At 38.6% G+C, this 15,291-nt stretch overlaps 1 protein-coding gene across 1 annotated transcript in view; it reads right to left on the bottom strand.

Moving 5' to 3' along the window:
- The window catches only part of bcl2b (BCL2 apoptosis regulator b), a 41,203-nt gene continuing 25,912 nt past the window's right edge, over positions 1–15,291 (bottom strand). The window contains exon 2 of the mRNA XM_084119570.1: positions 1–398. Within this exon, the coding sequence (XP_083975696.1) occupies positions 261–398 (138 nt within the window). The 3' untranslated portion in view covers positions 1–260. The remainder of the gene's footprint in view (positions 399–15,291) is intronic.

Below are 15,291 nucleotides of genomic sequence, written 5' to 3' on the forward strand. Positions count from 1 at the left end.
CTGCCAATGACACATCCACCAATGTCTGTTTCACCTCATTATTCATCTTCTCTGCCATCCTCTCATGATGTGGCGGGCAGCGCATTCATTTCCTGTCTTTTCTGTCTTTGTGTTTGAAGGCAGAGAAGAAAGACTTGTAGAGAGTGAGAGAAAAGCTTTGAAGAGGAGCAGTCCTGGGACATGGATGTCTTCTGGGGAAAGCAGAGGAGGGGGTTGACTGAAGGGAGTAAGGGCAAGCGAGTGAAGGAGGGGAAGGTTCCTCATTTCTGGGCAAGGTAGGCTCCTATGGTCAAGCCAACGGCCCCGAGAGCGGCTAGACCGAAGACGGTTACTATTGACGACCACGAGCTGCGAAACACTGATTCCCTCTGCCTGCTGTAGAGCTCCACAAATGCCTCCTGGTGAGAGAGAGAGAGAGAGAGAGAGAGAGAGAGAGAGAGAGAGAGAGAGAGAGACAAATGTCATTAAAACATAGCATTTCATTGAACATATAGGCTCATTTTTTTCATGGTGCTTGCTAATGCATCACTATTACCATTTGTTTTACTTTAGAAAATGTAACAGTCTACTCTAGACTTTTAAAATCACATTTGATAAGAATTTACCCAAATTCTTAAATGGCTCCTCATGAATAGATCAAAAGTAATTATAGTTTCTACTATAAAAGTCTGATACACAGCCTAAACAAAATAGCCTAATTTGTCGATTGTCGAGTTCACGCGCGTGATAATACGTAACTAAACCTATGTGCGTGAACTCGACAATCGACTACTGTGGACTTCGACCGAAAACAGGATGTAAATACAGGTATGTGCGCTGGCTGAAATAACATCATTTTTATTCATATCTTTCACATCTACTGCAGTCAGATTCACCCGCGTTCACTCTGAAGGAATCACTCACATTGGCTGTGCACTTGTAATGACACATCAAGGATGTTAAGAGGCTAAAAACAGGTTTAAAACTTGCCCCATTGAAGTCAACAGGGTGCAAATTTTAAAAAGAGGATAACACGGTGTAGGCAACACCGATTTTTGTCGTTGTTCTCTGTACTGACAGCACTCCAAATTTACAAAAAAATGAGCTCAATGTTAAAATTGACCGGAGTTCTCCTTTAATGTAATTAGGTGTGGGATTATTTAGAACCTCACAATTCGATTCGATTCTTGAGGTTATTATTCAATCCTCTATTTACTCAAATATAGTAAAACTACTATGTGTCAATTTTTTATGCCAGGTCCTTACATTTAATGGTGATATGACACTATAGGGTAGGGCTGTGACCAATCAAATTAAACCATTGGCCGGTTGCATTAACAGTTTAGACTAGTCTGAAAAGTTAGTCATCAAAACTGCTATTGGTCAGACTAGTTCTTAAGACAGTCTTAACATAAAGGCTAAGTTTGTGCAACTAGCCACAGTAATTGCATGAATAAAAAAATAATACTTTAAATATCAAACTAAAACCGCCAACATTTTAGTTCTACATACAACATTTTTTGTATATGATCATAAAGTGAGATATGTATGAAGTGCCAGCATTCCCTTCAAATGTTTTGAATATTTGCAACATTCTCTGGCTTGATAGAGTTTATGCAGTACTGTATGTAAAGTCTTAGGGAAGCCTGTTTAAAGTGTTGCACCTTCTGCCCCCTAGTGGTAAGAATGCAGTCTATGCAGTCCATAGGGATAGAGAGATAAACATAATCAATTCAAGAGCTCTAGGTGAATGCGCAGAGTGTACATACATTCCAGCCCATACTGCCTTACAATATATGTCAAATATAATCTCATACGGTCACTTCACCTCACAAATCTGACCAACATTTAGGACACATTAGTGATTTCCTCACATATGTTAGTCTGGTGTCTCAGACTGTGTAGTGTCTTTAAACACAGAGCAGAGAGGATGTCCGCTAATATGACGACGATGGGCAACCAGGGCGGACAGAGGAAGAGACATCCCAAACCAAGATCTTTGTGTTTAACAGGATGTCCATACAGCTGAACTGGGGGAGAGTTCCTCCTGTAGTTCCTCTCCAGAGGACGAAACTCAGCGTGTTGGAGACTATTACTACATAGAAACCTCATATCTAGTGTAATTATTCTAAAAGCAGTAGACAAAGTATCATTATTATGGGTTTTATAGACATTTATCAGGTTTTGGCACAAAGGAATATTAGAAAATGTTAAATAAAAAACTGATTCATATTGGTGTGCCATATGACTTCTGTGGAACAAAACTTGTTCATGCTGCTTATTACTTGTTACAAACAGCATACAAGCTCCAAAAAGGACAAAAGAGCAGGATTTCCATACGACAAAGCCATGTGAGGAACAGAATATAACTGAAATCTCATTTATGTCAAGATGCATCAAACCAGATTTTGTCAGTGGAATCAAAGTTTTTGTTCTAGTATGTTTCATCATTTATATGAAAACTTACATAACACATTTGGTTACAAATGTATGCGAATGAGATTTAAGAGATTATTTGTGAATGATGAGTTCAATTTTGGTCAGACAGCTTCTTAAGACCGAGGGGCCGTTTACACAACGGTTTTCAACTAAAAACTGAAAATGTTTTATGCGTTTTGGTCGTTCATTTGCAGTGGTGTTTTGGGGGTCTGAAAATACAAACTTTTGAAAACAGGTAACAAGTGCAAGTTTTTGAATATGATACCGTTATTGTCTCCATGCAAACTACAAAAATGCGAATTTGTGAAAACTGTGACAGCATGTACATGCGTATTACGTGTTCAGTCTATAGGCGCGTAGTGTTTCTTTACAAAGTGACATCGCCAACTACTGGCCTGGCAGCAGAATACAGCGGTTGTAGTTGTTTTCGTGGATGCGTGTGAACAGGGACCGTTTTGACAACGTTGTCGTCTGTACGTAAAAAACGCAAAGGAAAAACTAGTACATCGTTTGTCGTGTAAACGTACCCTTAGAATATAGTTCTGGACAGTTCTTATGATACTTCATTAGTGTTTTGTTTTGTTTTTTGTCATTTTTGGAGCTGGAGAGTCCTTGCTGTTATTAACTCTCATGGTATGAAAATCAGAGCCAGATCATTCTGTCAAGCTTCTCCTTTTGTATTCCATGGAAGAAAGAAAATCGTGCAGGTTGGAGGTTCATTTTGGGGTGAACTGTCCCTTTAAATTAATATACAGGAAGTATTTCCTTTTATTCAGTCCAAAACACCAGAAAACTATTTCCTCTCATCCTCCCTTCCATGTAGTCTGTGAGAGACACAACACAGCTGAGAATAAAACTCTGACTTCCTTACATTTAAACTGCTCAATCAAGCCTCGCGGATGGATAACATTTGTGTATCTCTATTAACCTTCTATGTGAGCCAAAACCACAAGGGAAAATCATCATCTCATCAAGTTCTTATTTAACAGGCATGCAAGCCATGCCGTTTTTGTGTTGTACTCCCTCGTCCCTTTGTGTACTCCCCTGATGCGACCAAGGCACATTTCAGGTATTAATTAGTAAACAGCACATGCCACCCTCCGCGCAAACAGTGGTTTATGAGGGTTTTTTTCAAGCTGCCCTAGTTAAACTTCACACTGAAAACAATGTGAAGGGAGTCACTGCAGTGACAGCTCGTTGAGTGTGCCTTTGCGTAAAAACCTTTTTATATGTTCACCCACACATACATTCCAGTCCAAAACCACCTATTGTACGATATGCCCACAATCGATGGAAAGTCCCTCTGAGAGAACAGCAGGAAACGTTACTTTGGAGAAGTAAAACATATTTTCCAAAGGTTGCCCAAATGGTGGAGACAGTTCAATGTTAAGAGGCCACAAAATCCTGGAGGCTTGTTTTCATATGACAACAGATCTAAAGAGTTCTAGAAGTGCTCGGGGTCACGTGAGTGAAAATACAAGCAGGAGTAATGGAAGACACTTCACTGATCCATAGAAACCTAAAGGCATCACTAATCTAAAGAAAGAGCTTGACCTGGATAGAATTTATGGCTACATATCAGTAGTTATTATTGTTAAATAAAATTAAAATTAAATAAAATTTTCAGCAATTGAAATAAAGCAGAAATAAAATATAAATATTAGATGAAAAACTTAAACTTTAAATATGAAATGTTTGAAATTTAACTGAAATTGAATAAAAATAAATTAAAGGTATATACTGTAGGCTATATATATACAGTGAGGAAAATAAGTATTTGAACACCCTGCTATTTTGCAAGTTCTCCCACTTAGAAATCATGGAGGGGTCTGAAATTGTCATCGTAGGTACATGTCCACTTTGAGAGACATAATCTAAAAAAAAAATCCAGAAATCACAATGTATGATTTTTTAACTATTTATTTGTATGATACAGCTGCAAATAAGTATTTGAACACCTGAGAAAATCAATGTTAATATTTGGTACAGTAGCCTTTGTTTGCAATTACAGAGGTCAAACGTTTCCTGTAGTTTTTCACCAGGTTTGCACACACTGCAGGAGGGATTTTGGCCCACTCCTCCACACAGATCTTCTCTAGATCAGTCAGGTTTCTGGGCTGTCGCTGAGAAACACGGAGTTTGAGCTCCCTCCAAAGATTCTCTATTGGGTTTAGGTCTGGAGACTGGCTAGGCCACGCCAGAACCTTGATATGCTTCTTACAGAGCCACTCCTTGGTTATCCTGGCTGTGTGCTTCGGGTCATTGTCATGTTGGAAGACCCAGCCTCGACCCATCTTCAATGCTCTAGCTGAGGGAAGGAGGTTGTTCCCCAAAATCTCGCAATACATGGCCCCGGTCATCCTCTCCTTAATACAGTGCAGTCGCCCTGTCCCATGTGCAGAAAAACACCCCCAAAGCATGATGCTACCACCCCCATGCTTCACAGTAGGGATGGTGTTCTTGGGATGGTACTCATCATTCTTCTTCCTCCAAACACGTTTAGTGGAATTATGACCAAAAAGTTCTATTTTGGTCTCATCTGACCACATGACTTTCTCCCATGACTCCTCTGGATCATCCAAATGGTCATTGGCAAACTTAAGACGGGCCTTGACATGTGCTGGTTTAAGCAGGGGAACCTTCCGTACCATGCATGATTTCAAACCATGACGTCTTAGTGTATTACCAACAGTAACCTTGGAAACGGTGGTCCCAGCTCTTTTCAGGTCATTGACCAGCTCCTCCCGTGTAGTTCTGGGCTGATTTCTCACCTTTCTTAGGATCATTGAGACCCCACGAGGTGAGATCTTGCATGGAGCCCCAGTCCGAGGGAGATTGACAGTCATGTTTAGCTTCTTCCATTTTTTAATGATTGCTCCAACAGTGGACCTTTTTTCACCAATCTGCTTGGCAATTTCCCCGTAGCCCTTTCCAGTCTTGTGGAGGTGTACAATCTAGTGTCTTTGGACAGCTCTTTTTTTTAGATTATGTCTCTCACAGTGGATATGCACCTATGATGACAATTTCAGACCCCTCCATGATTTCCAAGTGGGAGAACTTGCAAAATAGCAGGGTGTTCAAATACTTATTTTCCTCACTGTATATATATATATATATATTATTTAACTGAACATTTCCAGTGTAACTAATCAATGATGTATTAAATGCATTGAAAATGCAATATCTGCCTTCATTTTTAACATATTTTTCTTGGCTCAAAATTGTATTATAACTGCAAAATACAGATGATAACTGGACACTCTTGCCAAATCAAACATGATCAGGTCATGGACAGTACAAAACGAAGGGAGGTCATGTGACAGCACATGATGATGTTCTATTTCGCTTTCTGTTTTTGAAATATAGTAAGGAGTATACAGTTTTGTGCATTTTATTTTCAGAAAGTAATGCTAGTATACATATACACATAACAATCTATGCTTCACTGCAGAATAGAGCATTTCTAAATGATTTTGAGAGCTTTCTTGACTCCATGAGTGTGTTGGAAATCACAAGATCTTTGGATGATGGGGAGAGAGTCAGGTGGGCATCATGGGACAGGAGCGCAGGAACAAGCGTCACACTTTCATCATTCACTCAGTCAGGCCTTGATACACTCGCACACACACATCACATGTGACTTCTCTTCTGGAGAGTAGCGTATATTTTCCATTACCCTCATGTTGATAGATAAATACACTTCCAGAAACTGATGGCTGTCACGAGATATTCCAACAACACTTTGGAATTTTTGCAACACTTTCACCCAGTCATTTAAAAAAGGTGCAGTGAACTACTTAAGAATTTCTTCCCTGTATGTTTCTTGCTTTATACTTTTATTCATGAGTGTTATCAATTCAAGGTTGTTACGGTATATAAGACCCAAGTAATATCCTGGTAATTTACATGAATTTACATACAGATGATATTCTGGACACTCTTGCCAAATTAAACATGATCAGGTCATGTACAAACGAAGGGGGGTCGTGTGACAGCACATGATGTTCTATTTTGCTTACTATTTTTAGGCAGTGTACAGTATTGCGCATTGTTATTCAGAAAGTAATATGTTAGTGCGGCTGATTTAAATAAATGTGAATGCTGCCATCTGAACCCTGGTGCGCACCAAACAAGTGGACCAAGACCCCTAAAAAGACGGGTCTCTGTCCGCTTTCAAACTAACTCTGGAGCGGTTTAAAAGAAATATGAATGTAACATGGACCAAAGACATCTAAATGAACCAAAGAGAAGACATGATGTCACAAGATGCGACCCTAAATAGGACAAAATGTTCAAGCATACCTGGTAAGCATTAATAGACGTTACAGAAAGTGGCTTTAAAAGTCAATATAGTTTATGCTACATTTACATTTTAGATTTCGCATTTCATGTAGTACAGTAAAGTTCTTCGACACTGGACATGAAGGAACAGAAAAGCCCAATGCACAAAATTTTCTGGAATTTCACTGTATGTCGTAACATAGTCCAAATGAAAAAAATTGAAGACCGGAGAAAAATTTGCAGCGTCGGTTGCCGTCAACTATGACACACTATACGAGATAAAACGATCGATTTCGTCACTTACGAATCCCAGACACCCTATGTCAAACGGATTGTGCCAAAATCGGGCTAAAATCGCGGCATAAGGCATTTGTTCATCTTTTTAAACACAAATTGTCACCTTCCCAAAAGTAATTTTTTGACTTTTTTTTTTTTTTTTTTTGCATAAGTCATCTCCTCATGATGCTGACCACCTCTGGTAAAATTGCCCACATCCTCAGTTGAACAGATCATGCAAATCTACCCCTGTAGTATAATGGCCTATGTCAAGAGTGTGACTTAGGCCGTTTTATTTTGCCTAAGTCAAAAGACAATGGGACTTAGGCAATTTTACAAGCTTTTCAAGATGTCAGCTGCATCAAGAAGAAGATCTACTCAACCTCTGAAAGGCGATCGTCGATATATTGTGTTTTCTGAGAAACCTGAAAAAATAACTTGGGCGATATTTTAGAAAGGTGACGAAATGATAAAAAAAAAAAAACGTTGACACTTCAAAAATCCATAAAGTCATCATAAAATTAATCCATGTGAATGGAGCTGGTCAAACAACGAGCTCTCTGTATGCGTGTTGATCAATGTTTAAATACAGTAAGTGAATAAAAGCCTTATTTAAATCCATTCATGATCGTCTAAGACTTGGATTAAACGACTTGATTCAAATGGATTACATTTACCATCTCTTTATGAACTTCTTGAAGTGTAATAAGTTTTGGTGTAATGTATTATAATGTATAGAGGGACATAAATCCCTCAGGTTTCATTAAAAATATCAAATTTTTGGGTGAACCATTAAGATTACCTCAAAGATTTGTCCTTACAGAAATGACTGCAATAGCTCAACTTGTTAATTAGAAGGTCATATCATATAAATCAGTCATATAGTCAGTGTATCAAATTACCATCTGATATCATCAATGTCAATTTTTTTTTAACTGAAAGGCTGTTATTCAAGATGATGATTATAGTCCTTATGATCTTAATTGTTATGAACAGAAAATGCAGTTGCTTGTTTTACGTAAAACTTTTTCTTTTTTTTTTAAAGTGCAGTAAAAAATTTGGGTCACTTTCATCTTCTTTTCTTTATAATAGATTTTAGGATGTCCTCTACATGTTTTATAGGTCAAAGAAGTAATGGGCTAAATGAATTATTCTTCGTTATCCCATTTTGAAGCTGATCTTCCCCATCTTGTGATGTGATTCACTGGAGTGAAGGAGTAATGCTTTCATCAGCAGAAGTGGTTCTTAAGGTCAGTAGGACTGCACAGAGGCTTAAGACTCCCTCTCCACACTCTTCTTTCAGTGCATGCCATATGAAATCAGGAACATTTTGGTGGAAATCTTCTTCAGCCTCCTGCCATGGAAAACCCAGACTAATGAAAACTCCCTGAAGGCTCCCACAGGAGAGTGATGGGGGAGTCATTGTCCTTATGTCGCAGTTCTGCGGCTACAAACCCACATTATTTGCTAGACTTGTGTTTTATTTTTCTCATGAACAGAAAACTAAGGGATGTGAGGCCGGTTCTCTAGAAACAAAACCTTCCCTGTCATCGCGTCAAAAATGTTTTCCAAAAAACAATATAATTCTGGTATTTATCAAATTAGAGCAATGTGTCACTATTCTAACAACAGTCAGAGGTCATCCTGATTTAAAACACATTAAAACAGACAGAGTGCAGCCTTTCCTTGAGAACATATGCTGAAATGATTTGCCATTTACATCATCTGGCCAAATAGCTAAGTAAAAATACACAGTAGGCTATATGGTATATTTCAGATACTGTACTGTAAATTAGAGAGCAAAAAAAAATTCATAATTTCATTGTGTCTACACCATTTCTTTATCCTTATAGAGAGCAATGTGAAATAATGTGCAGAATTATTTAGTTAATTATTATTAACTCCTGAACTCTCTTTGACCCTCTGAGAACAGGGCAGGTTTTTACATGAGTTCAGACATATTAGCGAGAGTTTGAGATGGTACATATAAAGAACCAACAGCCAAATAATCTGTCAAATCCTGCAGATAAATGGCCCTGATGTGGTGGAGATCTAAAGCAGGACTACACAACAATCTTTGAACTCAACCAATGGTTTTAAAATAAATAATGTAAATAGACTCAACAGTGCACGCCTCTAGACATAACACAGTTGACAAAGCAGGTGGTGATGAGGTGTGCCCTAATCCTAAATCATCTTTACATGTTAAGGCAATGTACTTTTCAGCTTACACAGGCATGGCAATGACAAGCGATATATCACATCTTTTGTGATTTCATGCTAATCTGAGTTTTGTCCTGCATCATGGAACACGAAAGAAAAAAGCTTGAGAGGGAAGTGTCCGGACCAAACAACATGGCAGCCATGTTGAAATCCAAGCAGAAGAAATGATTGCTTCAGAGGTTCCCATCAAACAAACAGTAGGCTCCAATGGACAGGTAATATCACAATATACTTTACTCTGTATCTCAGCATCATCCATTGTATGACAGTAACAGTGGCTCCTTCGGATTGGAAAGACGTTCAAGTCATCATGAAATGGAAATTCACCTATCTATTTTTTCAGATTTGTCTCCATACAATCAACAACGATTGAACAACTGATTGATCAACAATTGATTGAATCAAGAATACGCCCTACATTTTTTTCTTTCCGACAATCCATTTCACTCTGATGTATGTCACAAAACAGAAGAAAAGATCTGTTTCTATTTCAGTTACATATTAAGTCATCTAAAGCAGTGGATCTCAACCTTTTGGACTTCAAGGTCCACAAATTGCCCACTACTAGAAAGATGTATATTCAGTATAAACATGACCAAATACTAAGAAATATCTTGATTTTAAGTTGTTTTCACTTATTTTAATGCTTGTTTTGTCGTGTTTTAAATAATTTTAAGTCATCTTGAAGCCCCCTTGGAAGTTTGTTTGCCCTCTGGTTGAGAACCACTGATCTAGATAATATTTTGCTTGACAGAAGTCTGTGCAATTTTCAATATTTTTGGTCCATTTTCCTGAAAGAGAATTCCATAACTTAAATGTGTATACGCTAACTTATGTGATAAGTAAATTTGGTCAACTTGTAGTAATACACTAGCATTTGGATAATCTCAAAGCAAACACACATGGACTAAAACCCCAAAATGCCAATTCTGTTTTCATGAAAGTACCCTGCAAATCTTGAAACCTCCCACCGTGAAGCCTATTTTTGTCAAGTTGTTCACCATGGCAAATTTTAATTGCTGCTTTTTAATTGTCAAATATGCCCTAATTGGCCACGTCTATTGCTTTGGGCAGTGTTTCTCTTTCAGTGAGGATAGAAAAATTACTTTACTAATTTGAAGCCTGTCGCATTGCGCCTGGTTAGGACACAGTGTTGGGCAATTTGTGGACTAGTTTCCACAGAGAAAGAGAAATAGCCAACTTGCTTCACACAATAAGGTCAGCAAGCCTCAGTCTCAGGGGTGTTTGTCCACTGACCTGGCTGAGTGGCAAACTGATGACAGAGGACTTAAATTCTGCCTTCGCTACCAAGATAGCCAGGCATGTCAGCAAACTGGTAGTGAAGGACATTGGATAAACTCAAAAGGTGGTGGTGGGGGTGGTGGGGGTGGGGGGGGGTGGCTGTGTCTATTGATTCGACATGGCTACAGAGAAAAAAAATGAGCGACAGTGCTCCTGCCTTACAGTTAATTAAACATGACAAGCATACCACAGTAATCACAGCTGCCATATCACATGCACCTGCATATTCTTCTGCAGAAGGTGGAGGTCTCAAAGAATAAACGAGATTGCATGTCCCGTTTTAAATCAACCCAAAGCATTGGACTTGAAGTTTTAGTCTAGGTACTGTAGGATAGCACACGATATTGCCCTGTGTTATCATATTTCATCTGTTTGACGCTCTGTGCATCCTGCACACATTGTCATTTCATTGTGTTTTCCTGTGGCTGGCAGGTTTCCAGAAGAACACTGTTAGTATTCATGGGAAAACACCTAAGGCACCTGAGAGCAGAGCTGACTTGGCATAAGAGATCAAGCCGCATGCAGTCTCCTAAATTATCTGCAATCGGACCTGTTCCTCCACATAAATATTCAAATAAGTGTCAGTGCTAGTGTGTGCACATACACAGAATATCTCATTGGGGCATTCATGCTTCACTGAGAAAAAAGAAGTGATTTTTAATAGATTGTGGGAAAGCATTTTGCCAGAAATTTTCACAATAGACATTTCTCATCCAAACTAGTTGCATGTAAATCAAATTTTGGGGACTGAGCATTGAGTGATGGTCTTTTTAATTTTGGATGGGAAGCCAGCAAGGAAGAAAGACAAAGGACAATGAACAATGGAAACCAGAGTGACGTTATAACTGAATATCATACCCTGCTTATTTCCCTCAGAACATCAATCCAATATGACCTTCGCTGAAACAATGATCCAATTCTTGAGAAGGCTATTGTCAGGAAAATATTAATTTAGATCAAACTTGATGGACCTCCTAAAGCAAGAAGGGGAGTTTTTAAGGGAATGTAGCCATTGGTGCTAAGGTATCTTTTTATCCACGAAGAGAACAAGCCATGCTATGAACAGAAAGCATGCTCTTAGCACTTAATGGGCAAATGTCTGTGCCACTGTTTTTTTGACCATTTAACCAAGATTCTCTTCAAACTGTTGCTCCACCATGAAATGTACTATGTACCATGTAAATGAAGTTGCAACAAATTATCAATTGCCTTCTAACACGTTTCAAAATGAAATTGAACGTCAATAATTTGCATGAACCAGACACAAGCTAGTCTCAGCCTCAGTAGCTCATCAATTGCCTGACAGCAACACAACTTTAAGGAATTAAGATGTGTAGGTATTTTATCAATTAACCAGGACTAAAATCTATATTCTGCTTTGATTTCAAGCATTCACTGAGACTCCTGCACCCAATTTCTTCCATACAGAACTATTATTGTGGTATAATCTATTTGTAATAAAACCATCCTGAATGGTACAGAAAAATGAGTAGTTGTTTGATCGGTGTACTTGTCGGTCAGTTGGTTTCTTCCTGTCATGTGGCGGTTCTTGGCCATAATAGCATGCGATGAGGACCAGACTTTGTGCCGCAGGTGAAAAGTCTGGCTAAACGATCTTAACTGTTTTAAAACAGTGTCCACCTGGGACTAAAACTTGCAGGCGGGGCAACCGAGAAGAATTTCTGCTGACACAGCCTGGAGCCAAAAATCATTGGGCCATCTCTGAACAGCAGAAAATCAGATACAATAGAGCTGCACAGCAAGCCATATCAATCCCACACCATGTTCATTGTGTGAAAAGTAACTGATATTTATATTTACACAACTCACATGTGCTTCATGACTATTTTGAATATTTTTAATAAAAACTTAGGAAATGCACAATTACAAAGGCAGACATTGTTGTGTGAAAAAAGCTTTCAACCGCTCCACCTTGAACAGTGATGACGGAGGTTAATGCATTGTTAGCGGTGGTCTGTGTGTGGGTGTGCTGCCCTTTCCCTGAGGAGAAGGGAAGAAAGCAGCCACCCCTGCTATAAATAAACAGGCCAGGCCTGGCAACTAATCTAATAAAAATGTCCTTATTGTATCTGCCAAGAGCCGGCAGTCCGAAAGGGCAGGCGTGGTGCATGTGGAGGGCGCAGATATTGGCAAAAGATCGCTGAGTCATCACCTGGTGGAAGGGCGTATGGAGTTGGATGCCGATCTATCCTCTTTCTACAGGCACTCAGCAATAATCAAGCTAATCAGTGTTGAGCCGACAATTCATAATGACAAAGGCATCGATCTTCATTCAATTGATTGAAAGCTGCAGACTTAAAGTGAAGTGAAATTACTGTGCCATCAAACAGAATTGCAAAAATAATGAATCTTTTTCCCTAACAGTCACCCACCTACCATTAGTCAGACCAACAGGTAGTCCTGCCCCAAAAACTGTTTGCGTATCTCCACCAGCTCAACTGAATAATTGAACTGTGGTAAAAATAAGTGTCTGCATCCAAGCGCTCACGAACTAGTGAGAGGATGCATGAAGTAAATTGCTTATCAGCCGAACACTGGATCAATTCAAATTAGAGAGTCTTCCAGGACCAGGGGCCAGATTCATGTTTCTTAAAGTCTCCCTGTGGTGAAAATAAAGCTTTTAATGTTGTTTATATGTCTATGTGGTGTTTTTAATACGCTTTAATACAAACCATGTGCAAATTCATAAGTCAACACCATTGCTGAGTATTTTCTCTTTAAAACTGCAGTGAACCAAAGACACGGTCTCAAAAACGCGGTTTGAAATCGCTGGTGTTTCTGACGTCACAAATTACCTTGTAACCAATCACGTCAACATATGATCGTCAACGAGTGGATCTCTGAGATGGTGTGAGTGAGTGGAGGTGGGGCTAATTTGCATATTCATAGAACAGCGTATACTAAATGAGTCAAGGGTGTAGAGTTAAATTCAATCTATTTTAAGGCATGAAGAAAAATTTTCATGGAATTTTATTTTAAATGTCATTTTGGTATTTTGGTGGTCAGTTTTGAGGGATAAAATTATTGATTTTAAGATAAATTACACGTTTGTAAGAATGCCCATAAGTGCAAACATTGAAAAATTCTTAAGAAGTTCTCCAATATTTTCTTGAGAACACTTTTTTTTTAAGAAGAAGAATGTGACAGGCATTAGTAATGTTATCTGATTGTATGGCAGTTATTGCAGAGGACTTAACTCAAATCAACTTAAATGAACTCAATGAAAAACTCCTCAAAGGCTGTCTTTTTGCACTGCCTGTGGATTACCAAAAAGAAGACTAAAAGATCAGAACATTTTTAAGAAATGTTTTTTGGAAAACAAAATATTCTTAACTTTATTCTTAAGTTAGAAAATAAGAAGAAATTAGCAGTTAAGATGAATTTCATTATAAAGAATGTTTTGTGGATCTGGCCACAGAATTAATTACTGGTCAAAACATTGAGTTTTGTGTCGCTGAGTTTTGGTTAAAACTGTTAAACTTTTAGTTAAACTAACCTTAAACGTTTGGTTCATTTGATTAGCATAAAAGCCTCCTTCTCAAAAGAGTTGTGCATCAAGGAATCCCCTCAAATCCCCTGGGGTTTGGTTCAAGCAAACTGAATCAAGGGTTGTGATTGATGCGGATGCAATTGGTTCAAATTCAGTTCAAACCTTCCATGTGTGAAAATGACATAACTGTGGATGCTTCATATCCTGTGACCATAACCGTTACACTAAAGATCAAACCAAAACATCAAAGACTTTTAGTGTGAGGATCTTTTGTTTCATCTATCAAGAGCATCATTTCAGCTTGCATGACATTTAAGCAGGCTCAGATGCTAATGTACAACTATAGTGCATATAATGATGTACATCTACCTGAAAGTCTTCAGGTCTACACACATCAATCTATGAACTATACTTCACAAGGAGATCCAAACAGTAACCAGTTTATTCAATGAATATAGACATGGCTTTACTAATATGAACCTAATATGTACCTCTTCACAGTGTGCCCTTACTTTTGAACAGCAACATTAAGTGAGGGAGAGGAAGAATTCTTCACTTACACGCTTAAATGCTTCCAGAATTGACACTGAGATTCACCATGAGAAATATAACATACTCCTGCGGCCTGCTGGGTCCTGAAGGACAAACAGGTTCAGTGGAGGAGTTTATTTACTGAAACCAAAGTACTAGGACTCTACAGATTGACCATTTCAGACACATTTGCAACTTAAAATTATTGCGAGTGACTGCGGAAAATATTTAGGGCACACCAAAAAGAGTGACCAAAGCTCTTGAATAGTTGTATCTACACTGTGCACCAGTTATGTTTCGCATTGTGACTTCATGCCTTCAATCAACAAAGCAAGTACGAAAAAGTTTAGTGCAACGGAATATACTTCAGAGATTAAACATTGTGTTTTTGTGTATTTATGTTTACAAAGCGAAACCTCAGTTAATATGAGCTGCTGTTTCTTAGTAGCCTGTGAAATTAAATTTGCAAACAAAGCCGCACCTGAGCGACTGCGCAAACATAGCAGTGTTTTTTTCCCTCTGTGATGAATGAATCTGCGTTTGAATAAATCTTGTGAGTCAATGTTTCAATGAACAATTCATAAAGACAGTTGGTGTGTTCGACTTGAAGCGGCGCTGTGCAGACCGATCGGTGTATGACATCAAAGTACAGTGAGGCCGATTTGGAAGTAATCGTAAAAGTCTGCTCCTCTATTCGCTCTCGTGGTACTTTGATGTCATACACCGGTCAGTCTGCGAACACACCTAGT

This window comes from Abramis brama, assembly GCF_963993115.1.
Source record: "Abramis brama genome assembly, chromosome: 7".
Lineage (NCBI taxonomy): Eukaryota > Metazoa > Chordata > Actinopteri > Cypriniformes > Leuciscidae > Abramis > Abramis brama.